At 58.4% G+C, this 26,401-nt stretch overlaps 1 protein-coding gene across 4 annotated transcripts in view; it reads right to left on the minus strand.

Moving 5' to 3' along the window:
* The window catches only part of GNB1 (G protein subunit beta 1), a 56,282-nt gene that overhangs the window by 13,652 nt on the left and 16,229 nt on the right, over positions 1-26,401 (minus strand). For all 4 annotated transcript variants that reach the window (XM_090268462.1, XM_090268463.1, XM_090268460.1 and 1 more), the window contains exons 2-5: positions 16,466-16,514; positions 7,092-7,187; positions 2,605-2,643; positions 1,053-1,159 (exon numbers count right to left, since the gene is read on the minus strand). In XM_090268462.1, the coding sequence (XP_090124588.1) occupies positions 1,053-1,159; positions 2,605-2,643; positions 7,092-7,148 (203 nt within the window). In that variant the 5' untranslated portion in view covers positions 7,149-7,187; positions 16,466-16,514. The remainder of the gene's footprint in view (positions 1-1,052; positions 1,160-2,604; positions 2,644-7,091; positions 7,188-16,465; positions 16,515-26,401) is intronic.

The following is a 26,401-nucleotide window of genomic DNA, read 5'->3' on the forward strand; positions in this document are numbered from 1 at the left end:
TCCCAGACGGAGGAGAGGTGAGCAGCGTGGACTACCTGGCCGTCACCCCCAGGGTGGGCGGGTTAGCACGGGCACTGCCTCTCTTGCCCCGCCTGCGACAGTCAGCAGCTCCCGTGGGCATGTGAGCCTGCACGGGGCTCGGCACAGAACCAAGGACCCTCGTGCCCCAGATGCTCACACTCTGAAAGACCCTTCCACCAGCAAAGGTAAACCAAGCTGAAAACTCCTCCCTGACAATTCAACATCAAAACCAACACTCCTCAAAGAAAAAGGCACGTGACGCGTCACCCGTTCTGAGTCACAGAGCCGCCCAGCACGTCGCTGAGTTGTCTGGGTGGGGGAGGCGGCCTCCGCCAGGAAGGGAGTGCTGAGCAGACCAGCACCCCTACAGGCAGGGTGATGGCCGCAGGACCGGGAAGGGAGAACCCACCAGGCCAGAGGACAGGAAGTCTGAATGAGGGCAGAATTTAAAGGATAAACAAGGAGTGCGTGACGGGAACTCTGTCGTTTAGATGGTGGGTACAGGGAGGTGGTCTGACGGGCTGGGGAGAGAACAGCACAAGCGCTAAGACCTGTGTCCTGCACTGGACGTGGCTCTAGGGAGAAGCCAGCCGCAAACACGCACACAGCACTGGTGACCCTCGGGCCACTGTTCTGAGGCTCAACCCACTCAACCCTCCCAATCTGCACCAGGGCCTGAGCCCCGAGCCCCGAGGACGAGGCTGGAAGGATGAGGAGCCCTAGCACAGGGGGGCTGGGAGCCGGCCCAAGGCCACACAGGCATTGGGCCGTGGATCTGGGGGAACAAGGTGAGTGGCAGGAAAGAGCACAGCTGACAGGGACTGAGGGTCGTGCAGAAAGGGGCCCGGGCAGGTGGAAATACGGAGGGGAGTGTGCGCCTGGGAACCTGCACTAGGCCCACCCCGTGTCTGATCAGCGTCCTCATTTTTTCTTCACAGATCACGGCAAATGTGCCCGGGAGACTTTTCCTAGGAAACCAGAACAACTCTCGAGTGTCTCAGGCATGGCTCCCTGCTTGAGCCGACACACACCTGGAATCCGTGCCCCAGTGCATGGCATAGATTTTGGCCAAATGCCCCCGCAGTGTCCTCCTGGTGCGCATCTGGATCCTCCCCACGGGGTCGATGTTGTTTGTGATCTGGAAAATAAACGCCCCTGCAGGTCACCGTTCTGTGCCGGAATCACCCCTGCAGCCCCGCCCCGCCCCCACGGCAGCTCCCCCGGGGATTTCTCCTGTGTACAGGGCATCTACCTTCCTTTCATGGTGCTCATGAGCCCCACCGCTCTGCCTGCCCCTCAGGAACACCTGCTTCCCCACCCTGCACAGCGCTGACACGCAGACCCTGCCCACTCCCCTCCACCACAGCTGCTCCCGCCTCCCGTGCCACACACGGCCCGCGCGCACGTGCTGACCCGGAGGCCGGCCGCCCGGCGCCAGCGCTGCTGTGGCACAGACCCACGCGCTGGCAGGGTCCGCCGCAGCAGGAAGGGACTTAGGGTAGAGACCACAGAGCCCGAGTGTCAAACAACGGGCCTGAATCCCTGTTGGCTCAGGGGTCCCTCAGACTTCACTCCCAGGTCAAGTCCACGCAGTACAACTGTTCTTTAACTTGTTTTACCCCAACGAGGGTGCACCCTATAAAGTATGAGGATGTTGTGAAAAATTAATCGTTCTCAGCAGAAACAACACTTCTTTCCCATGTGTGTTTAATTCTTTGGACACAAACACTGGTTTCCCTAACGAGGTGGCGCTCCCCGCTTCCATGGACACAGCCCAGCAGCACTGAGCACGCGACACGCTGTGCGGCACCACCTGCCCCTCATTCCAGAGCACGCCCCCCGCCCACGGCCACTAAGCACTTGCTCCTCAAGCCCTGCCTCGAACCCCTGCTGCCCCCCACCTACCCGCAGTCTCCACGGACTGGCCCCTGGAGCCCACACCACGCCCTCCGAGCCTGGCTGCCTCGCCCAGCACCGCTCCCCTCCCCGCCCCCTGCGGCGAGGGCTACTCCGCGCATTCACCCAGCCTGCCTATCACCGCGTCCGTGCCCGCGCGGCTGTCCCCCCTCCCGGAGACTGTGCGCACGAAGGGCCTCAGCGCCGGGGTGCCGCTCTTCTGGGTGGGGAACTGCTGGTTCAGCTCCTGAGGATCGGCCCCGTTCAACGTCAGAAAGCCAGTTCTGAGGCCCGGCCCCAGCCAGGCAGCTGCGCAGGCCTGTGAGCTTGAGTGCCCAGGGCACAGGCAAGAACCAACCCGCGTGCGCCGCAAGGAGGGCACCAGCAAACCCACGCCTCCTCTCTCCTCTCACATAAAAAAGGGGAGGAGGGGCCCTCCGCACGCCCTGCTTTCTGCCTCAGTCCCTCACTGCAGCAGTGAGCACTAATTCACGGTGGAGGCCCGTGTCTGTCCTGCTGCAGACGCCGCTTCCCATTCCAGCACCAGAGGGACTTCCGAGGGGGAGTGCCCGGCCCTGGTCCCCACCCTCGCGGGGCAGGCTGTGCGCAGGGGCGCTCGTCCCAGAGGCTGGCGGGGAGGCACCGCCCATCTGCGTGCCAGGTGGTGGCAGCCAGCCTGCTGCTCACCTGAGAGAGTGTTGCATCTGCACAGGCTTTTCTGGCATCCTAGAGAGAACAGAGACAAAGAGGCGATCAGTCACGTCTAAGGTGCGATCAGTCCCAAGTCCCCACCACAAAGCTCCCGAGAGCCTCCAAGCACTGTGGAGCCAGAGCTGTGGCAGAGGGTGAGCTATGGGGGGGCGCGCCTGCCCTGTCCCCTACAGGCAGGGCCACAGGGAGCCGGCCCAGGCAGAAGAGCCTGCACCCAGCCCACACGCCACACACAGAACTAGGCGCCCAGTGCCTTCCAGACCTGCAGACCACTCACTGTGTGTCACCAGCACAACACCCAGGGCCACAGAGACACCGGCCGTCCTGGGGCCACCCTGGAAGCCAGGGGGGACCAGAGCACCCCAGAATTGGGAGCTGCCTCTGTCCTACCTGCCAAGACCCTGCACCTGCACAGACGGACACACCCACCTCCCCGTCCATCTACCGGCCCAAAGGGAATGTCCGGAAAGCAAGGGCGCCCAGGCCAAGCTCCGCTCCTCTGGCTGTGGCAACGAAGACCCGTCCTCAGGCCCAGCAGCCACGGACGCCGAGGCCACGGAATGGGGAAGGCCTGGCGTCGCTGCAGGCAGCTCTGCCTGTCGGCTGAGTTCCTATCTAGGAAGTGACCCTGTGGGGCAGGTCAGAGCTACAAGGGGACACACCAAAGCTAATAAAATGCTTCACTGACCCCAAGTGCTCAGTTACTAGAAAATTAAACCTGGAAATCTCCAACTGGTGTACTTTACAAACCCCCACACAGCAGGAAGGAAAAGGAGACAACAGCTTTGAATGGGTCCAGGTGTGCACGCAGGAGTGGCTTCCGAGAAGAGGACGGCCACCTCGAAGGAGAAGAGGGTCGCGAAGCCCTCTCACGGGCTGCCGTTGCCCTGGCTGCTTCCCCGCGAGTCCCCACGCTGGGGTGGGGCCCTGGGATGCCCTTCTGGAGGCATGCCTCCCCACTGATGGATTTTATTCCAGGAACCTGGGGGGGATGCTTACCAACCCAGAACATGGAAATATATCCAAAGGTATCGGTACCATAAGCATCCCAAAGATCGGGGTTCCAACCTCCCGCTTAATTAACGTTGCCTAATTAGTTACACAATTAAAACAGAGCCCTGGCTGGCTGGAGAGCCGGCCTGCGGACCGGAAGGTCGCCGGTTCAGGCACAGGCCTGGGATTCAGGCCAGGTCCCCGGGTGGGGGTGGGTGTGCAAGAGGCAACCGATCGGTGTTTCTCTCGCACATCCATGTTCCTCTCCCTCTCTTCCTCCCTCCCTTCTCCTCCCTGTAAAATAAATAAAATCTTTAAAATTAAAAAGCAAATTAACAAACAACCCGGGCACTCGGTGCTTCTGTGCCACCCAGGCCTCGGGGAGCAGCAGGCGGCCGGCAGCGCGAGCCTCAGCCTTTCCTCTTGTCAAGTACTGAGCTCGAGACTGCCTTCCTCACACTTTCTCGTGGATGCTGCCGGTGGCTTTCAGTTTTAAGAAAAAACAACAAGAACTCTTCAAATGGAAAAAAAACCCCGTAGGACTTGAGCAGCTTCACCCTGGCTAGTGTCCGAGAATAAAAACGGATGTTCCCTCCACCTTGGAGCAGACAGCGCCGGCGCTGCTGCCGGGCAGGAGGGACGTTTGAAAACCCAAGCACTAAGCACGGGTGGCCCTGCGCCGTGCGTGTGCGGCCAGCGAGGGCGTGTGCAAACGTGCAGGCCACTCGGAGCCGGCCCGCCCTCCCGCAGCTGCCGGCCAAAGGTCGGGGACCCTGAGCGTCTCTTCGTTTCACGCCCGACTGAATGGGCCGAAGAGACGCACAAGGCCCACCGTATTCAGTGCGAACGCTTCGCAGTGTTTGTGATGAGAAATGTCACTGAAGGGGACAGCTCCCCTCTCTGGCGCCTGCGCTCCGGCCTGTCAGTCCTCACCCCGCCCCACCCCGCAGCGGGTGCTGCTCTTGCACACAGGCGGGCACGGTCCCCGCATTTGGTGGCGCTTTTCTCCGTCGCCCCTCAGCCCATGCGCTTCCTCACAAACACAGAGGCAGACGACACAACCCTCCGGGGCCTCTCAACTTAGGAGCAAAACCAAGGACGAAAGCTGCCCCCGCTCAGCTGCTGCTTCTCGCTCACGGCGCCCTGCCTCCATTAAGAAGCACGTATTCCTTGGGCAATCACGGAAAAAGGTGTTGTTTTCCCCCGTTTTAAAAGGAAGCACTCCCTTCCATGCTGCCATGGACGCCCCCAGCCTTTGACGTCCTGTGCTGAGCAGTCACTGCCCGGAGATGGAGGCCACAGGGACAGTGCAGGCTGGTGAGGCTGCTGTCCCGGCCACGTGGGAGCCGGGCGCCGTGGCGCACACCACCGGGGCTGTGCTGACCAGGGGACACAGAGTCCTCAAAACTCAGCGCGATGAGAGAATGCAGAGCAGCGGACATGGTAACTGCGAACTGAGACGGGGTCGGGCCTGTTACAAAGGGATCGCACCTGCTCCCTTTCCCGCTGCTGAATCCCACACGTGGCCCCCACCTGTGCCCCCACGCAACGGGGTCTAAACACAGAGGAGACGCCACGTGAACTTCGGCCCTCGTTTTCCCAAAGCTGATGTCTTTCACCTGAGCACCCCCCACTTCCCTTACCTGAGCAGACTGGAACCCCCTACATAGGAACGGCTCACAGCTGCCAGAAAAACAAGGCTAGGACCCCTCTGTTTCGGAGGGTGGAGAGGCCTGCTGTGCCGTACGCGCCGTGTGAGCCTGGGCAGAGCAGAGCAGGAGCGCAGCCGCCCTGCTTCCGCGGCGCTGCGGCAGACCCTCTCACAGCAAGACCCGGAATTCTTACCACGAGGGGGTATTTTCAGTTGCCTCGGCAGCCACTGATCTCAGATAATCCCATTACCTGTTCTCAAGTTCACGGAGAAGCTGGCTGGAATAATGCTGATGCCTTTCTCCAGTTACCACCAGGCTTTTGAACGTTAAAAAGAAAATAATGGCGGCCAGGTGGAGGGAGCGAAGGAGGCATAAATAATAAAACATAAACATAAAATAAAAAAATACAAGTAAAAGGAGGTAACGAGGCGCCTGTTACAGCGCCCTGACGAGGGCTGGGTGCGGGCTGGGCAGCGGCGCGGTGCGGGGCTGGCCTACGGAGGAGCCAGGCGGCAGACGGGAAGCAAACCCCTTCATCACGCGGACAGAGATCCGTCTGCCCGTGGCGAGGGGGGTTTCTTCTGTAAGTCCACCTCTTTTTCTTTTATTCTTCCTACCAATAGTCTGAGAACTGAAATGCCTACTGGTGTTAAATGTTTCTCTGGGAGAAATTCATTAAAAGCTCTGCCTTACAGCCCCGGCCAGTGCAGCTCAGTGGGTTGGGCCTCGTCTCGAAAAATGAGGAGGTCACCAGTTTGGTTCCTGGTCAGGGCACAGGCCTGGGCTGCAGGTTCCGACACGTTATGAAAGGCAACTGATCGATGATCCCCCCCCCTTTCCCCGCTCTAAAAAATAAATAAAATCTTTAAAAAACTTTTTGTAAGCACTGCCTTACAAAACTGGGGCAGTGAACAGCTGCTCCTCCTTTCTTAAAGCTGCCTGGGCCCCAGGGCCGGGTGGCTTCGTGGGTGGGGCATCATCCCAGAGCGTCAGGCTGTGGGTCTGATCTGCAGTCAGGGCACGTGCAGGAGTCAGCCAATGACGCACCAATAAGTGGGGCAACAAATCAATCAATTAAAAAAAAACGTCCTGGGCTCTGCAAGGCAACCTTATGCACCAGTGGCAGAAAGGAGCGTGAAGACTCCGTGAGTGCTGTTCTCTGCACAGGCTGCTGACGGGCACACGGTTGTTTTTATCTTCAATTGATGTATTTGCTCTAACAGCCTATAGAGGCTGTTGACTCAAGTAACTTTCCCGAGGAAACACGTCTTTTCAAAGTTAAGAACAAACCAAGCAGTCCTAAACCCCTTACTGTTGTTTTAATACTTATTTTCAAACAAGTTTCCTGCCCTCAACAGTCATGGAGGACGGAGCCAACGCCACACTTTGTACACAGTGACCACAGAACATCCCAGAGCTAATTCCAAGGTTAAGGGAGAGATGCGCTCCCTGGCAGGTACGCGGGTTAGAGCCTCAGCTCAATGCGCCCGCGTTTCAGGTCGGAGCCCCAGTCAGGGCACACACAGGAATCAACCAGTGTCGCACAGATAAGCTGTTTCTCTCTCTCTCTCTCAAATCAGTAAATAAACAGAAAAAATACGTAAAGAAGCTTCTAAGTTACATGCAAATAAGGACACACCAGAAAACAAAACCCTGAAGACAAGGGACGAGGCTGAACAACGGGATCTCTAACCAGCACACCTGGGCCCCCGCTCAGGCCCAAACGCTGAGCAGCCGCCTGGAGCTCAGGTTTCCTCAATCAGAGAACATCTGACCCAAATGCAAACAAGCAGTGAACCGAGTGGGAGAGCCACGTACCCTAATTTGGTTCTTCAGCTGCTCGGCCTCCTGCCGCAGCTGGTCAAGCTCGCTCATCTTCTGCTCTCAGGTGCTCCCGCGCCGCCGCAGAGAGATCTGAAACAGAAGCACAAGCACAGAACGTTGACACACAGCGGCTGAGGCTTCAGCGCAGCAGGTGAGACGGGGGCGTCGCAGTTTTGAGGGCCACGGTTTCTTTATAAACCAGAGACGTTCGCCTCCAGCAGAACTCACAGAATGCCGCCGGAGGGCTGGGTTATAAAATACAGTTGCTGTCACTCGCCAGTGCTGGACGGGGGTAACCCCTGACGGGTCAGGCAGAAGCTGGCGGGGCTGAAGGTGGAGAACTGTTTCGAGGTGCGTCTCAGTCAGGATCTGGGTCTCCTGAGAACCCACGGCGCCGAGGCTGACGCTGAGACGCGGTCTCCTGTGACAGCCCTGGTCAGGAGGTGGGAACGCGGTCGCCTAGCCACATGGACGGCCAGGACCCACGGCTGCCCAGACGCCGGTGCACAGCGCTTCTCCAGGGCTTGGCCTGCCGACCAGCAGACGGAGGCCCATCACCGCAGCCCCGCGGGTCAGGCCCATCCAGGCCCCACACCCGCAGCCCTGCCGCAAGGCCTGGCGGGCAGCACCCAAGCAGGATGTGGCGATGGGTGGGCCCCTGCCCCTCACTCCAGGAAGCAGCACACAGGACGCAGTCCGGGCACCGGTTCTGAGCCAAATGGCTGCTTCGAAAAGCAACACTGAGGCGGGGGTAGCGAGGAAGCCGGGCCACTGCCACGGGAGCCGCACTGCAGACCTGCACCCACGTGGCCCGACACGTCCATGGGCTCCCCCTCCCACGTGCAGGTATCAACTCCAAGGACAGCAACTGGAGATGTGGCCACGGGAACAATGACAGTCTCAAGAGACTAGGAAACCATTTTAAAATAAAAGGCCGCAGCGCCCTGTCGGACTCGGGGACGGCCCAGGCGCCTCCCAGCACACACATGCAGGGACACACAGTTCTGCAGAGCGGGTGCCCCCCGGCCCCCGCCCCGCGGCAGACAGCCGCGCGCTGTGAAGAGGCCTCCTCTCACTCAGGCCCCGCGACTCAACAGGCAGGAAAGAACTTAAATGGTTCCTTTTAGTCAACACACGTAACTTCTGACCCAAATTTAAACACTAAAAAGCTAAGGTAATTATTAAGTTAAGGCCTAAACGCAACAAATTCCTTAGGATCTTAAGACCTGAGGCGCTGGGGTCTTTGGATGAAGACCCAACTTTCACTATTAGGTGGTTAAGTTTCAAGGCCTTGAACTTCGATGCCTCCGTGCCCCAGACGGTCCTTATGTGTCACAGAAGCCTACACACGTGACAACCCCCCAGCAGCGTGACCTCGAGCCAGGAGACAAACTGAACGAAACCCTACGTGCCTCCACGTGGAGGGGCCCCGCTCCGCTCGGCGACCTCCCGGAAATGCAGACGCAACGACCCCAGATCTACTGCCTTTGATCTTCGGCCCCAAGCAGACTGGACTGCTCCTCTGCCCCGCTCCGCAGCGCCCGCGGTGAACGTGCCCCTTGATTATACCGCCCCGCAGGGTCAGTGCTCTAATGGGAGTCTCAGCTAAGGGCTTCAAACTTCATGTTTGCTGATTTTTAAAAAAGGGGCACTCCTGTTTCTACTCACAAGAAAGACAAGGGTCCTGGAAGGCCCCATTTGATCTACACAAACAGCCTGGGCAGAAAGAGAGACCTATCATTAGACATTTTAAAAATTCTAAGTTACGGCTGGTGTGGCTCAGTGGATGGAGCGCCGGCCTGTGAACCAAAGGGTCGCCAGTTCGCTTCCCAGTCAGGGCACAGGCCTGGGTTGTGGGCCGGGTCCCTAGGTGGCTGTGAAAGGCAACCACACATCAATGTTTCTCTCCCTCTCTTCCCCTCTAAAAATAAATAAATAAAATTTTAAAAATTCTGAGTTTCATTCTCTATTCTGCACGTCAAAGGTGCATTTCCCAAAATCAAATCTGGAAAACAGTTCTCTGTAGATGGACAGTCACCGAGAAGGGACGCAGGTCTCCAGCACACTGGCCCCAGTTACCCTGCCATGTGCACACCCCCCCCACCAGCGACCCCAGGCCTCCCTGCTCCCGAGAGGCCACACCTGCGGAACCGCGCTCCTTCCCTCGGACACTGAGCGTCCCCAGCGCCCCTCTGGGAAGACACGGTGTGAAACGGCACCGAGGAGCGTTAAGAGGCCCCTCTTTCTGGGTCCACAACAAGGACACGTCTGCTCATGTAAGCAACCTTTCGTGCAGACACGAGAAAATGTCATTCAGTTATTTTTGGAGGAAGACACAGGAATAGTGGGCAGCCTTTATTGTCACATTATCTAGTTTTCCTGCCCTAGAGCCAAGGAACACTCGCAGGTCCTCCGCCCTCGTCAGCGAGAAGAGGCGCGTTGACGCTCGCCCCTCACCAGGCGCGACGCAGACCCTGGGAACACTCACTGCCGACGGGAGAGCGAGCTGGGGAAAGGCTTCTCGCGGGTCAAGTGCAAACAGACCTGTCGTCACTGTGGCCATTTTAGAAGAACAAAATATACTCTGTCCTAAAAGACTTGAGCAGACTAACATCCTCTTCCTCAGAAGCACCGGTCCAGCTCTCTCCTGGTTTCCACCACTGGCAGCGCACGCGGCACCACAGCGGGAACGGAGCCCTAAGTCTTACCCACGCGTCCTCGCCTTCGCTCCTCTCTTCACCGTCCTCAGTCCCCAGAGCCTGTGGCAGCCCCACCATCAGGGCCCCGGCCTGCGCGCCTTCTCCCCTCCAGGTCAAAGTCCCTGCTAAGCTGCGGCTGTGCTGACTCAGCGCGCTGACGGTCTAATCCACTAAAGACGGGGCCTGCTGAGCGGGCCCCCTGCCCCGTGACCCGTCTGCCTGGGAGGCCCTCTGTGCTGAGTGGAGGTAGCTGCAGAGCACGCGGGGCAGCGGCTGGCCTCCACGTCATGTTACACGCGGCACCCTTGTGGGTCACTCAGCCTGTCGCTCCACGTCCCCCACATGCCACCGCCACGGGCAGCTCCCGTCGCTCAGGATGATGGCACGCCTGCTCCGGCTCATCGAGACCCTGCGGTCCGGGAAGGACGAGTCACCCCTCTTACAGCACGCTCACTCCCAGGGACACTCAGGCTGCAAGGGTGTCAACGTGTCGGAAAGCAGCCACCAGGTCTGGCTCGGCCACTTCCGAGCACGTGGCTGCCCCCAAACTGCCCTCATTCCGGTGTCTGCTGCCATGTCATACAGCGCCCGCCAGCCCTTCTGTGGTCGGACGGTGGCAGGCTCCTCTCAACAGGCGGCCACATGGCACGCGCGTGGTGTCTGTCACAGGAGGGTGGCCCAGGATCACCATGCCCTGGCCGCTGCGCTGAGGTGACAGCGGTCGCCTCTGAAGCCTCCGGGGTCACAGGCAGGAGGCCATACGTGGTGAGCACATGCAGTGCACAGCTCGCCGCCAGACAAAGCTGCGTGCAAGACATGAGTTTGTCACAGGAACATAAGCCACTTTCATCACTTTTCTATTTCTCTTTCACTTCCAAATCCAAGGAGATATCCCACATTAATAGAACGCAAACCCAAAGGCCAACAGGCAACCCCTCCCGGGACACAAGGCCCTAGCAATGCTGGGAGCGGCGCGCAGAGATGCGCGGCCGTCCGGTGCTGCTGCGGGGCTGGCCTTCAAAGGCCCATGCCGGCCCGGCGGCTCTGTGGGCTAGAGCGAGGGCTGCCCAAGTGATTGGGGGGGCGGGGGGGCAGCCGGTGCTTCACTCACGCCAATGTTTCTCTCCCACCCCCTCTCAAATCAAGTTTTACAAAAACCCTTGGGCAAGAATTATAAAGTAAAACAAAATGACAGGTCTGAAACCTGCTTGAAAACCGAGAGAAGGAACCGGCGAGGGCGCCTGACCGCCTCGCTGGCTGAGTGCACGTCCCATCTTCCACGGGGCGACAGCGTGGGGGCTTTGAGGCGCGGGGCCCTGACTCGGCACCTGCAGGCCCAGATGCTCTGGAGAAAAGCCGGAGCTGCTGACTATGGCTGGGGGCCCGGGGCCCGGGAAGAACTGCTATTCTCTTGTTTGGTGAGAAATCCTCGTAGTCACGACTGAAAGGAGGTCTTGGGGTTTGCTTTACGGCACTCGAAGACAGAAAGGAAAAAAGGAGGAAGCAGATTTAACAAAAGTGGCAAAATCCTGTGAATGTTGGAGCTGCATGGTTACCTAATATTGTTTCTACCTGTATTTGGACATTCTCGATATAGCTTTAAAAAAAAAATCTGTATTTCCTGGAATTGCTTGACTACATTATAGGCACTTATTAAATCCGCTATAAAGCCCTTGGTTTTAGAAGTGTGGGCACATCAGTCAATGAGTTGATCAAGAACCCGTGGTCCATTTACACAGTGGAGTACCACGCAGCAGAGAGAAGCCCTCCCTTTCACGGCAGCACAGATGGAACTGGGGAGTGATGTTCAGTGAAATAGACCAGGCGGCAAAAGACACACGCCATACGACCTCACTTGTACCGGGAATCTAACGAACAAAATGAACGTGGGTAAGAACCAGAGGCCTGGAAACGGGGAGCAGGCCGACAGTGACCAGAGGGGACGGGGGAGGGGAGAAGGGGGGAAAGAAGGGGAAGGGTCTGGTCAAAGAATGTGTATAAATGACCCACCGATATGGACCGTCGGGCAGAGACTGTGGGAACAGGGGTGGTGGGCGGGGCAGGGCACAGCAACGGGGGAAAACTGGGACAACTGTAATTGAAGAAAATAAAACAAACATGTGGGCACACAGGCACGAGCTCTGTGGTGTGGTGACATTCTCCTGTGCCGACAAGGTAACCTGCAGCGCCAGCCAGCCGTGAGGAGGCACCGCTGTGATTCCCAGCTCGGTCTGAACCAAGGAATGGCTGGCCTTGGATGCTCATATATCCAGGTTTCAAAAGGGATAAAAATTGCTGTTAAGCTTTTTCCTCAAATCCTCACCTGAGGACATGCTTATTGATTTCTGAGAGAGGATGGGGCCAGGGGCAGGGAGAGAAGCACCGATGGGTTGCATTGGGCACAGGGACTGACTCCGCAACCGAAGCACGTGCCCTGACCGAGAATCAAACCTGCGACCTTTGGGTTTACGGGACACCGCTGCGACCCCCTGGGCCACACCCACCAGGGTGGTGCTCAGTTCTGACAGCAGAGCACCACCAAGTCGCTCCTCGCGGATCAGCACTGTCAACAAGCTCTCACACCGTCACCGGACAAGAGCTAGGACCAAGGTGAGGAAACCAGGCCCCTCCGGGTCTCACCTGGCCCCGGCAGAAGGACCCACAACCGTCCCCACATGGTTTGCACACTGTGCTCGCTGGCACGCAGCCTGTGTCAGCGGTCTGTCCTCGACACCCGAGGTTCTCACAGGGTTTTCCTCTCAACTTTCTGATGCAAATTGTAAACGAGAGTCACAGCTTCCCACGGGGTCAGCTCTGGAGACTGTGTCCATTACTGTCACTAACTGATGGATGTATAGCCCTAACTTACAGCCCAGCCCCAGTGAAAGTGCACCCCCAAAGCACTGCGGCGACACCAGCTGGAACCACCCTCAGGAGAAGTGAGTGACGCACCGACCGTCACGAGCTCTGTGACCTTGTACACACAGAGCCCCACCCGCCCACAGGAGGGAGCGGGAGCCTCACCTCAGCTTACTACCTTTTAAACAAAGTTTCCTGTACTTTTCAGATCAGAACCGAACACTTACAGATAGTTCATTAAGTCAAACTGAAACTGAGGGACCCTAGCCTGTCATTGGGAAGCCCACGGTCAGCCCAGACATCGCCGCCTGGTCCTCGAGCGACAAAAGGCACAGCAGGGTCCCCTGCCCCGGCCAGAAACCAGCCACGCACCTGGCAGGGCACACAGCCCGTCTCGTGACAGAAGGCAGTGCAGGCCCTGGCTGGGCGGCTGGGCGGGCGGGAGCGCCACCCGACACCAGAAGGCTGTGGGCTCCATCCCCGGTCAGGGCTCGTATGGGAGGCAGCTGATGGGCGCGCCTCACGCCCACGTTTCTCTGTCTCGTGCGTGTGCTCCCCACCCCTCAAATTAGTAAATGGATGCCCAGGTGGGAACTTTTAAGACCAAATTAGTAAATGGATGCCCAGGTGGGAACTTTTAAGATGGTGTAACAACTCACTGTTGTGAGACACCCCACCCTCCCTACAGGGAAGGACCGATGGAAGCGGCACCAGGCCCGTCCCTGCAAACCCGAGGCCCAGCCGCTGACCCGCCGCTCGGAGGCTCTGCTCTGGTTCACCTTTGCTACAAATCACTCAAGAGGCCGCTTTGCAATGTCCCATTTAAATATTGCTACAGAGAACTTAGGTTTCAAAACATGTTACTATTAAATCTGATAAGCAGTCCTGGCTGGTGCGGCTCAGTGGACTGAGCGCCTGCCTGTGAACCAAAGGGTCGCTGGTTCGATTCCCAGTCGGGGCACAGGTCCCTGGCTGGGAGCACGTGAGAGGCAACCACACACTGATGTTTCTCTCCCACTCTCTCCCTCCCTTCCCCTCTCTCTAAAGATAAATAAAATCTTAAGTAAAAAAACAAAAATCTCCAACATTAAACTACGGGCACCATCCTGTGCTCGTTTAGGGCACCTGTTCAACCAGACAGAACCGGACTAACGAAGTCCCATGCCAGAGCCCCAGGGAGGTGACCCAGCTCCTCCCACAGGCTCCCCGACAGTACCCTCCTCGCCCGCTCAGAGCGTTTGTTCCGGAACGTTCTCTCCAGTCCCTCCTCTTCAGTCTCCCCCCAGCTCTGCACCCGCCCAGGGAGGCTCCACCTGTGCTCCGGCCGCCCTTCCCCCTGCAGGGACGTCCCAGCACTGTCCCTGCAGCAGGAGGCAGCACCCCTGCTGCTGATGGTCATACCCAGGGAAGCGGGTGCACAGCTCACACTGCCACCTTCCTGAGGAGCAGGGACTGGCCTCCCCCACACCCCAGCTCAGGAGCTGAGGAAGACGAGGGTCCTCCCCGGCTCTCCCATACCTTCCCTCCTGTCATGTGCCACGTCGGTGCCCTGCCCCAGCAGGCGCCGGCACGCAGGGGGGACAGCCAGCCTCAGCGCGGCACAGGGCGGCAGGTGGGGGGGCACACGCAGCCGAAGCGCAGGGGACGGGCTGCAGGCACAGCTGGGGCCCCTCACCCCGGCCGCGCCCCTCTGCAGCGGCAGGAAGTGGCTCGGGACCCTCTCTGGCCTACGCTCCGCTGCACCCGCCCCGTCAGCCTGCGGCCTGCTGGCTTCAGGGCTGAGCAGAGGCTGGGGCGCACCTGGTGAGCAAACACCATTGCATAAATCCAACCCTGGGAAGCAGCGGGGGCCAGACCCGAAGCCCCTCGTCTCTCCCCTCAGAGCCTGACGTCGCCATGCCTGGTGCCGTCCAGGACGTGCGCGCACACCCGTGGGAAGCCTGACGGGAGTGCCGCGGGCTGGACGTGGCTGCTCCAGGCGCCCCAGGGACACAGGCCTCACATTCAGGGCAAGACCGCTGACTGCTCCCCACTCCCCGCCGAGTCACGGACATGGTGTTTCCACGTGCAGGTCCGGGGAGCCGGGGCCTCCGCATGCCCCACCCACCCGAGCGGGCGGGGCCCTGCCTCCTCCTTCCCGGGGTGGCCTCCACTCTTTGGTGTGAGAGTGGCGACAGCCATAGCGTCCACATCACGGGCTACAGGACTCAGAGAAGCCACATGGTCCTTAGGGCTGACGCTCACGGAGGAGGACTTGTTCTAGAAGCAGGAAGAGGTTCTGACCCTCCGGTGATGGGGAACAACCTCCCCCCGACCCCCCGCCATACCCCTGGTCCTCTGGCCGAGACCGAGGAGGAGACGGGAGTGGGCCCCGCAGGCCCTGACACTGCCACAGAGAGCAGAGTGAGGGTGTCCGTCACCCAGTCCCTGCAGCCACCCTCTGATGCCACCCCCATCTCCCGGCAGCGCCAGTCTTCTTTCTGCCATCAACACGAATTGGCGTTTTCCAGAATTTCATCTACTGGACTTCTTTGCTCAGCCCAGTTACTTAGGTTCATGTGGACGTCGGCTTCGCTTCTGCTGGGCAGACACCCAGGGAGGGGCCTGGAGCACACGTGCGGCATGGGCTCGACACTGGAGGCCCCTGCGCAGGGCAGAAGGGTCCAGCGGCCACCTCCGCAGGGTCACCTGCAAGCGCAGGCTCTACTGCAGTCACTGACAGACACCAGGTAGAGTCCCAGGGGCCCCGGAGGCCGACGGGCCACCTTTCCATGGCCTAGGTGCCATCTCGGTACATGTCTGCTGAAGGGTCTACTCAAACCACTGGCTCTCCCACTGGGCCATTCACCTCTTACACGGAACTCGGAGAGCTCCTCACGCACCCGGGACACAAGCCACCACGGAGACGCGACTGCTCATCTTCTCTGTGCCGGGAAGGAGCAGTTCTGAATTCTGATGGAGCCCTATGCACAAACGGCCTCTTCTAGGGACTGTGTCCTTGACGTCACGATTAGGACGGCTCTGCCGAGTGCAGAGCCTGGACGACTGCACGCTTCCAGCGCGAGGCTCGCCGCTGGGCCTGCAGCCCCGAGCCCACTGCCGCCCACAGCACCGGGTTCAGCTTTCGCACATGGCGCCCCACTGCTCCAGCACCTCATGCTTCCAGTTCAGTTTCGCTTTTAGGTTAAAATTATTTCAACTTACAGAGAGTCGCAATCACAACAAAAAGAACCGAGTACCCTCCCCCGATGCACCACCTGACCCTGGGGCCATCTGCTCTCACTCCCCTCCTGCCAGCACACAGGACTTCTCCTGAGCTGTGTGGCCTCACGGTTACCTGCTGCTCGTCCAGCTAAGATCTGGTCTGGAGAAAGGGCTCTCCTGCTTTCCAACGGGAGGCGCTGGAGAAACCCTGCTCTCACGAGAACGGGGACCGTGACCTCTGGGACCCCAACCCCCCTGCTGCACCCTGGGCGGAGCCTCTCAGGAAAACGCCCTTCTAGCCCTGGCAGCTGTGGCTCGGTCGGCGGGAGCACCATCTCGGAGACCGGAAGGCTGCGGGCTCAGCGCCCGGTCGGCACGTGTATGAGAAGGCAACCCAGCGACGCTGAGGACGCTCAGAGATGCCCCCCCCTTCCTCCCTCTGTAAAAAAGCAGTGAAAAAAATGTCCTCGGTTGAGGACAGATTAAAAAACAAACAAACAAGAAACAACTTTGGGCTTAAAAAGAAATCAACAAAACCAGGTTAAAGGAAAGGAAAACTGAAGAAATTTAAATAAAAACTGGTACAAATTAATTTATTAAAATTACCTTAATTCAGAAGTGCTTCCGGTCTGGTCTCCAATTCATGTAACAGTATCTGCAACAGACAGAGAAAAACTAAGTTTGCATTGCACCCAGGGGTGGAACAGCCGCCCACACAAAGGAGCACGGAAGCCCGTCCCCTCCCCGGCCCTTCTCATCAGGGCCTCCTAGACTGGCCCCGCTCCCACCTGAGTCTCAGAGAAGCCCCTGGCCAAGGGCTGCTGCTGTGGCTAAGCCCCCAGCCCGGCCTGCGGTCCAGGGTGGCGCCCGGGGCCCAGGCTGTCACCACGCAGCCAGGACAATGTGTGTTAATTCTCAGTTTCTCCCGAAACACCTGCTTGTTCTTTCCCAGAAACCAAGTTTCAAAATACTCCAATATGCTTCTGTAGTCCCTCCAAACTAAACTCCCCACAGGTGGGTTGAGTCACTGGTTTGTGTGTCTACAAGCTCCGTGCACATGTCTGGGCTGGGTCCAGAGAGGTCTCAAGACACTGGTGTGTCCCCCAGGAACTGTGAATCCTAAGGCATTTATTTTTTAAAAAGTTTTATTTTGGAATTATGCTGCTTAGGTTACACATTTTTTTCTGGCAGTGAAAGTGGGAGCAGAGGACTTCTGGCCAAGATGGAGGCCTAAACAGACACGCTCGCTGTATCTCCCTCGACAACTAAGAAGGAACACAACTACTTCAAAGCTAGAGACAACCAGAAGTTCCAGAAAATCGAGCTGCATGGAAGTCCAACAAACAAAGATGTAAAGAAGAAAATACTCATCCAGACAGGTAGGAGGGGCGGAGCTGGGGCGGAGAGGACACGGTGTGGTGGCGGCAGCAGTAGCAGTGACAGGCTGGCAGAAAGCGCAGTCACACATTTTTTAAAGTAGGCGGGGACACCTGGGGAGCACTCCCAGCACCAGACCACACCCCACAGCTCAGGGTCCCAGTGCCAGGGAAAAATCAAGCCTCATTGCTTCTGACTGTGCAGACCAGTGGGGGTTGGGGCAGAGGCAGAAGCTGCAGGTCTCTCAGCAGAGTCCGCTTGTTTAAAGGGCCCCCACGGTCCTAGAATGTCAGCAGACCCACCCACTCTGGGAACAACGGCCAGGGCAGCAGCTAGAGGGGCGCCAGTCCCATGCAGAAGTGGGAGAAATGCCTGGAAAAGGGGTGAGGGCTGGGTAAGCAGCATTGTTCCCTCTCGGACCCCTCCCCCACATACAGCGCCACAATGTGGTGAAACAGGCTCCGCCCCTTACAACGTAACAGGAGTGTCAGCTCTACCTGGGACACAGAGGCAAACACACAGAGGAGCCTGTCAACATGAGGAGACAGAGAAGTATGGCCCGAATGGGGAAATGGATCAAGGTTCCAATGGAAGAACTAAGTGATGAGGGGATAGCCAACCGCACAGACGCAGAGTTCAAAACATTGGTGATAAAGATCCTCACAGGCTTGACAGATATGCTTGAGTACAGCAAACGCATAAGGGAAGAAGTGAAGGCTATGCTAAGTGAAACGAAGGAAAATCCACACAAAACCAATGGTGAAGGGAAGGAAACCGGGGTTCAAATCAATGATTTTGAACACACGGAGGAAAAAAACAGTCAACCAGTACAGAACGAGGAAACAAGAACTGAAAAAAATGAGGAGAGGCTTAGAAACCTCTGGGACAACTCTAAATGTGCCAACATCCGAATCATAGGGTGCCAGAAGGAGAAGAGGAAGAGCAAGAAATTGAAAGCTTATGTGAAAAAATAATGAAGAAAAACTTCCCAAATTTGGCGAAGGAAATAGACATACAGGTCCAGGAAGCACAGAGTGTCCCAAAGAAGCTAGACCCAAAGAGGACCATACCCGCCAAGATACATCATAATTAAAATGCCAAAGGTTAATTGTAAAAAGAGAATCTTAAAAGCAGCAAGAGAGAAGCAGTTACCTACAAAGGGGCGCCTATAAGACTAGCAGCTGATTTCTCAAAAGAAACTGCAGGCAAGAAGGGACTGGCAAGAAATATTCAAGGTGATGAAAAGCAAGGACCTACAACCAAGATTACTCTACCCAGCAAAGCTATCATTTAGAATCGAAGGGCAGATAAAGTGCTTCCCAGACAAGGTAAAGCTAAAGGAGTTCATCATCACCAAGCCATTATTACATGAAATGTTAGAGACTTGTTGAAGGAAAAGATCAAAACTATGAACATTAAAATGAGAACAAACTCACAACTATCAACAACTGAATCTACAAAATAAAAACAAAATCCAACTAAGCAAACCAGAACAGAAACAGAATCCTAGGTGTGGGGATCATTTGGAGGGTTATCAGCTGGGAGGGGGAGGGGGAGAAATGGGGAACTGGTGCAGGGACTAAGAAGCACAATCGGTTGGTACAAAACAGACAGGGGGGAGTTAAGAATAACACAGGAAAGGGTGAAGCCAAAGAACTTATATGCACGACCCATGGACATGAACTAAGGGGGTGGGATTGCTGGAGGGAAGGGGGGTACTGGGAAGAGGGGAGCAAAGGGTAAAGAAATTGGGACGACTGTAACAACAGAATTGATAAAATATACTAAGAAAAGAGAAAAAGGGAAAAAGAAAACGGGTGTGGAAGGAAAAAGTTCCTGGGTCCTCCCCACGCTGAGCCAGAACCCCACGACCCCGCACCCTGCTCCTGGGCACAAGGCCAACGGACGGCACGCAGGCGCGGACCCACGCATGCGTGCTCACAGCAGCCTACAGCGGGCAGCCGCCCGCCCGCGGTGAAGATGGTGCAGCCAGAGCGGGGTCAGGTACCAACCCGCCACACACGGACCACCTTTGACAACAGGACGCTCCGTGAAAAGGCTGGTCCCACGCTGTGCGGCTGCATCTACATGGAATACCTGGAAGAGGCCCGTGCTCAGCCAGGACATGGCTGCCGGGGGCTGCGCACCCATGAGCTGCGGAGCTGCTCAGTGGCCGAGGGCACCTCCGAGGTGAGGAAGAGGGTCTGGAATGGGGGGGGGGGGGGGGCGCAGCTGCCTGACACTGCGAACGACTAGCGCTGTCCTGTGACTTCTACGCCAGAAAAGGGGAGGAGCAGGGAAAGTCCCAGGGAAGACGGTAAAGAACAAACCCGAGCCACAGCAGCAGGCGTGGAAGCAGAGGCTGGAGGCCACAGAGACCCAGGAACCAGAGGTGAAGCCCAGGCTGGAGCCCTCACTGGGAACGGACCCCACAACGTTCTGCTCTGCGGAGCGATGCCCAGCCCGCTGAGCCACGGTCAGGGCCGTTCGGGCTCCCGTGCGAAGGCTGACTTCTACCCTTTCCCCCTTAAGCACGGCTTTCTCAATGGTGCGCTTTGTTTTCACTTCCAGTCAAGTGGAAACATTTCTAATTCCCTCCTGATGTCATCCTTGACGTGTTAATTCCCAAGTCCTGGGCGATGTCCCGGCTGACTGCTGGCACGCCGAGCTGAAGGCAGGGCAGGGGCAGCTCCCGCGGGCGCCTCCTGGCCCTGTGGCCTGCTTCTTCACCTGCTGGCCGCGGAGCCCGTCCTTGAGCCTCAGAACGTCCTGTGGGGTAACAGGGCTGGCAGGCTCCCCGGCCGCCGGTGCGCTGCGTGGGGGTCTAGTCCTCGGGCCCCCCCTCCCCAGCTCCACGCTGCACCGGGAACCTTCGCGATGCCACCGGACCACTCCCAACCCCGCCGGCCCAAGAAGAAATGTTTTTTTCACACCCGGACTCAGTGGACATGGCGTCCTTCTCCGGCCTTTTCTAGTCCTTCTGAGGGTTCCTCAGTCCGACTCCAAGTCGGCATCAGTGTCAGTGTCTGAGGCAGCACCAGGGTCCCCAGAGTGATGCCGCCGGGAAGGTCTGGTCAGAGCCCTCGGCTGCACCAGGCCGGCTCTAAGCCGACCGCCAACCAGTGCGCCTCAAGGATTTTTAAAACGTGCAGCGTCTGCTCAGGGGCACCGACTTCTTTTCTCTCAGGCCGTCAAGTAAAAGAGTGACAGCAGCCGGCACCACGGTCACTGGTGTGAACGCCCTGTCGTGAACCAGAAACACACAGGTTCAATGAACTGCATCTTACTGGTCACGCTGCATAGGATTGCGTCCAACAGGGTAATTCTTGGTGCCAGAAATCCTCACGTACAAGTACAGACACCTGATTTTTTTAAATGTCACTTTGGAGCAAAAAGGGCAGGTAATTATAACTACTATTTTCCTTTGTAAGTCAATCAGAATTATACCTAATTTTTTTTTGTCAGACTAGCAAACTCTATCCCCCAGCCACGTGGAAAGTGAGACTGTGAGCGGGCAGCCTCCCCGCGTCTGGAAGGGAGACGCGGCCCTGAAAGCCACCGCTGGCCGCCCCGCTGGCCTGGACGGAGCAGCAGAGGAGCCCCAAGGTGCCCAGGGCCCACGGCCCCGTCCCTTCCCAGGCCCCTTCGGTTCCAGTCCTCGTAATTCTTGTTTTTTCCTTCATCCAGAGCAGTGGTTCTCCACCTTCCTAATGCCGCGACCCTTTAATACAGTTCCTCATGTTGTGGGGACCCCCAACCATAACTAAAGCATAGTGATTGGCCACAAAAACAACATGTAATTATATATGTGTTTTCCGATGGTCTTAGGCGACCCCTGTGAGAGGGTCGTTCGACCTCCAAAGGGACTGCGACCCACAGGTTGAGAACTGCTGCTCTAGAACGAGCCGGGCACCGGCTCGGGGCTCCGCAGGCCGTGAGACGTGCCGGGGCACAAGAGCGCCTGACCGTGGTGCACCGGTGCCGCCCAGGGTCAGCGAAAACACAACTGGGTGAGGAGGTCAGGCGGGGCGGGGGCTTTTACACGAAGGTTCTGGAGAAGGTGTGGGGGAACCTGCACAGTCCTGAGCGGAGGGACCAGCAGCGGCCTGCACTTCTTACCTGCATAAAACCAACCCTGAAACACCCCGCCGCTCCTCACCTCTGGATGGGACAGGAAGCTGGCAAATTAACTTTATTTTTTCCATTCCAGGATGTTCAGTCCAACTGCTATACCTCTCCTTTTTAAAAAGACTTCATTTATTTACTTATTAGAGAGAAAGAAAAGGAGGGAGAGAAGGAGAGAAACATTGATCGGTTGCCTCTCATACGGGGGGCCAAACCTGTAACCCAGGCATGGGTGTTGACCAAGAATCAAACCGCGACCTTTCACTTTGGGGACAGCACCCAACCAACTCAGCCACACCGGCCAGGGCGGCCACACCGCCCCTAAGCCTCGCTGGTACAAGAAAGCTCAGTGGCTAAAGAAAGAGGAGTGAGGGCACGGTCAAGAAGCCAAAGCAGGAAAAAACAGCTAAAATCCGTTTTAAGGAGGATCTATACATTACCTTTTGGTCTCAGACTTTTCTTCCTAACCTTTTTTAAAAAAGATTTTATTTTTTATTTTTACAGAGAAGGAAAGAAACATCACTGTGTGGTTGCCTCTCGCGCACCCCCAGCTGGGGACCTGGCCTGTAACCCAGGCCTGTGCCCTGACTGGGAATCGAACCGGCGACCCTTTGGTTCACAGGCCAGGGCTCAAATTAATCTTTAACTAAAAAATACTTAAGAAAGATTTAACTCCTTGATCAAAGAATCCTCAGTCACGGGAAGTCACCAAACTCACCGAATTAATATAGGAAAGCCAGGCTATAATAACCAAAATTCCATCTAGATATTGATTAGGAATGATTAAAAAGCAGATGAAACCAAGAGCCAGCCCACCACTAGGTCACGGGGTCACAAGCACAGGGAGGGAGGCCCAATCGGAAGAAGGGCGCAGGCGGACCAGGGCACGGTGGGGGAGGGACGCCCTCTTTCTACAGACCTGGACGCTGTGAGCCTGCTGGCCTGAGCACGGCAGAGCCCTGAGCGAGGGGCCCGGGAGGAGAGCCCCCAGGTGACAGGGCTCAGGACGGGGACCAGCCGCAGCCCAGGCCTGCTAGAGGTCTGCTTACGTCCTTCTGTGATGAAGCGTCAGCTGCACGGACCTGCACATGTGTGTGACCTTTCCCAGGCCTGCCTGACGTATCAGCCAGCATCGTGGGGATGCGTCGGACGGCCAAGGATATACGTCCCGACAATAGCTGGTTTCCTGTCACAGCCCCAAACTGCACTAGTTCAGAGGGAACAGGAAGGAGGCTCCGGTGCCACTCTCCTGCTGAGGGAAGTATCCCAGAACCACTCAGAACAGGTGGCGCGGCCAGCAGACGGATTCTAATCCTGCCATGTTTTCACTGGATAAAGCCCCTGTCTGCCCATGGCAGCTCTGGGGAAACGGTTAATTCTAGGAATAAAAAACCAGAAGGACTCTGCCACCAGGGAGAACTGACAGGTCCTGGGGACCCGGAGCTGGAAACGAGAGAAACGGAACCAGAACCAGAGCCCGGCCTCAGCGAGCTGCGCTCCTGGGGCACGGTCTCTGTCCGCCTGGAAAGGAAGGGAGGCCGCCCCGGCGGGGGTGCTCAGTGGGCCGGGCGCCGGCCTGCGGACGGGACCGCAGGGGAGCTGGTGCGAGTCCCCGTCGGGGCCCAGCCTGGGCTGCGGGCCGGGACCCCCGGTGGGCGCGTGAGAGGCAGCCACGCAGGGCTGTTCCTCTCCCTCTCTCTAAAAATAAATAATTTGTAAAACTGAAGACGACTACAGTGTCTGTGTGAGTGGGTTTTCCTTGCCCTTTAAAACTGCTCAGGACTCTGCACTGTTTTACCCACTTCCTGTGTCAAGACCAGGAGAAAGGGCCGCAGCCAGAACCAGGGCGGCTCCAACAAAACGGGGGTCACGTGCCACCCTGACGAATCGCTCATGTTCCAGTTCGTCTGTGGCAGATGTCAAGGAAGCGCGCAGGCCGCCCTCCGAAAGCCCGTGCGCACGGGGCGCTCCCGGGACGCCGGAGCCGCGCACGACGGCTGGCGAGGCCCCCGGGGCAGACGGCCCCGAAACGACCGAAGGGAGCGGTCCCTGTACCCGCCCTCACCCAGGCACTTCGCGGGGAGCCCCCTCCCGTGGCTCAGGCGGCCGGGGCCCCGCGGGCCGGCGACGGCGCGGTCCCGGCAGCAGGTGGCGCTCACTCCCCTCCGCGGCGCAGGCAGGGAACGGGCGGCCCCGGGGCGCGGGCGGAGGCGCTCACTCAGAAGGAGGAGCTGAAGGCTCAGCGGAGGAGGCTCCGTGTCTGCTGGGGCCCTCGGGGCACGGACCACGCCACCCACGCCACCGGGGCGCCCGGGACAGAGGAGCCCCACCCCCGCCGCCCTGCCCCACGCTTAGGTGTGGGCGGGAAAACGGCACCACAAACTACAAACCCACCGAGAACAGGGGCTGACTTCCTCACCGCCGTGTTCCTGGGACAAAACCCAAGAGGAACCGCTCACGGAAAGGCACGTTCCCAGAAAAAGCAGCTCCGCACCTCGACCCTGAGGACAGGTGCCCCGACAGCCCACCCAGCACGAGCAGCGTGGCCGCCGAGCTGGCGCAGTGGACGAGCTCCAAGCTGGGGGGACTCGGACGGGGGCAGAACATGCTCTGGGGTGTCCTGCCCAGAATGCGCAGCCTGACTGCCGTGAGGGAGCCAAGGACCCACGTGAGAGTCGCCTCTCAAGGCAGCCGGCCGTCACCTGCGCGGCGGGCAGCACAAGGGCGGCTGTTCCGACCGCAGAGCAAGCACGACCGCTCGGTGCGACCCGCTGTCCTGGACCCAGGGGTCCGCAGGGGGGACAGCAGGGACAGGCACTGCGGGGACAGCAATGAAACGGGCCCAGGAAACAGCCCAGCGCCGGTGTGAAACGTGCTGATGCTGGGAACGGAACTGTGGTTATGTAAAAACGTGCCCACGCTCCCAACAAGCGCACACACAGCCCTGGCCGCTGTGGCGCAGTGGGCTGAGCGCCAGTCTGTGAACAGAAAGGTCACCAGTTCAATTCCCAGCCAGGGCACATGCCACTCACTGTCGCTCACAGAGATCTCTCTCTCCCTCCCTTCCTCTCTCCCTTCCCCAACCTCTAAAAATAAATGAAATCTTTTTTAAAAAAGTGCACACTGAGGTGTCCAGTGGTAAAAGGGGAAACTGATGTGAATATCGATTCTACTCCACAATGTGTTCACACTTGTTTCAAAATAAAAGTGGCGAGGGCATTCTTGCTGCCCCTGGCAACCATGCGCAGGGTGAAAGGGAACATGAGGAGCACCTTCCCTGCCCCTCGGCGACAGCCAGGACCCCCATCCCCCTTTCCTGGGGCACCTCTGGAGCTGTCCTCAGGCAGGGAGGATGAGCGGGGTGCTCTGGAGAGCAGTGGAGTGTCACCTGTGTGACTGACAGGAGGCGACAGGCCTGTGACAGGCCTGTGACAGCCCTTTGCCTGGGGTGGCCCGCCCACTGCTGTCTCAGGGCAAGCTGTGGTCTCCGTCTCCTAGTTCACTGTAACTCGATGGAGTGCAGTGCTTCATTCTCACGGACGCTGAGCTAGCTGGCCCAGCAGAAAGCCGCAGAAACTGGGAGGGCTCGGCGGGGTGTGTGGAGCCCCGCCGGAGAGCATGGGACCACCACAGGGGCGGCGCGGCAGAGGAAGGGGACTGAGCCACGCACGGGGGCCTCCTTCACACCGCCCTAGGCCCCAGACGCAGGGCCGGGCCACACCACGCAGGCCGCCTGGAGCCGCTGCTCACCGGCGCGGCCCTGCACAGGGCAGGGTGCTGGGCAGCACTCCCCGCCTCCACCCACTAGATGCCAGCAGCACCCCAACTTGTGACAACCCCAAGTGTCTGCAGACACTGTCAACTGTCCGGCACTGTGCACTGAGTCACCAGCTCAGTGGCCCATCAGGGAAGCCCAGAACAGGCTGTGGGTTTCCCAGCGGTCAGTGGATGGGGGTGTGGCTCAGCGTGGCCGGCTGAGGGGCGGGCAGCCCATGGTGGGGAGGGAGGCTGGCCTCGGGGACATGAAGCCAGGAGTGGCGACGCCCAGCCACGCGGGTTGTGCAGCAGCTCACGGCTGACCGAAGCAGCACCAGGCGATGTCCCCCTGCAGTGCGCAGGCACTCACAGAAGTGGCACCACCGCGTGGCTGTGCATAAAGCGGGACGGGGACACTGGCCCCGCAGCAGACACACAGAACACTGCGGAGACTTAACGGCCCTCTGCAGTGCCTGCTTACGAGGCCCACAGGCCTGACGGCTGGACCCCCAGGGACGCAGCCCTGCGTCTCGCACGCAGCGCCACCTGATCACTACAGGGGAGCTCAGACACAAACTGAAGGACGGACTCGCCCCCCCATCCGCAGTCCGACTATCAGAACACGAACCTCAGACTTCCCGCAAGACTCCAAAGGAAATGTAAACCGGAAAAACGCAGAAAACCCTCCTATGCTTGCATAGAGAACACCCCTTAGCTTCGTACCCATTAGCACATACCTGGTAACAGAATACCTTTCAAGGAAAGCAAGACACAGCGTGTTTTCCGTGGAGGCCGCGACACACAGGGACCACGCCCACGCGTTTGGGTCCCAGTCCGTGCCCCACAAGAGCCACGGGCCTGCAGGCCAGGCTCAGGAGCTCCCAGCGGGGTGGCGACTTCTCTCTACAGCAGCCCAGAGCGCAGTTTCAGGCCGAGGGCCACCCCAAGTCCTGCGGCTACGCTGCTGTCACAAGGCAGCCACCAGCGGCACAGGAACGGGCGAGCGTGCAAAGAAACATAACAGACAAAACCTTCAATTTCACACAACTTCCCCACGTCACAAACTGACTCTTCTTTTGATGCTTTTTAACCACTTCCAAAATGTAAAACTCCTCCTAGCTCGTCGACCATACAGAACGGTGCCCGTGGCCGCTGCCTTCTGCCCGCCGCGGCTCACCACGGAGCCTGGCTAACCGCAGGTGCGGGTGCCGGGAGCTTCGCGGCTTCGGCCACTCCGCCCGCGCGTCCGTCTGCTCCTGGAAGCAGCCCCCACCGCCGTGCCCT

This window comes from Furipterus horrens, unplaced genomic scaffold (assembly GCF_987537825.1).
Source record: "Furipterus horrens unplaced genomic scaffold, mFurHor1.1.pri manual_scaffold_3, whole genome shotgun sequence".
NCBI lineage: Eukaryota > Metazoa > Chordata > Mammalia > Chiroptera > Furipteridae > Furipterus > Furipterus horrens.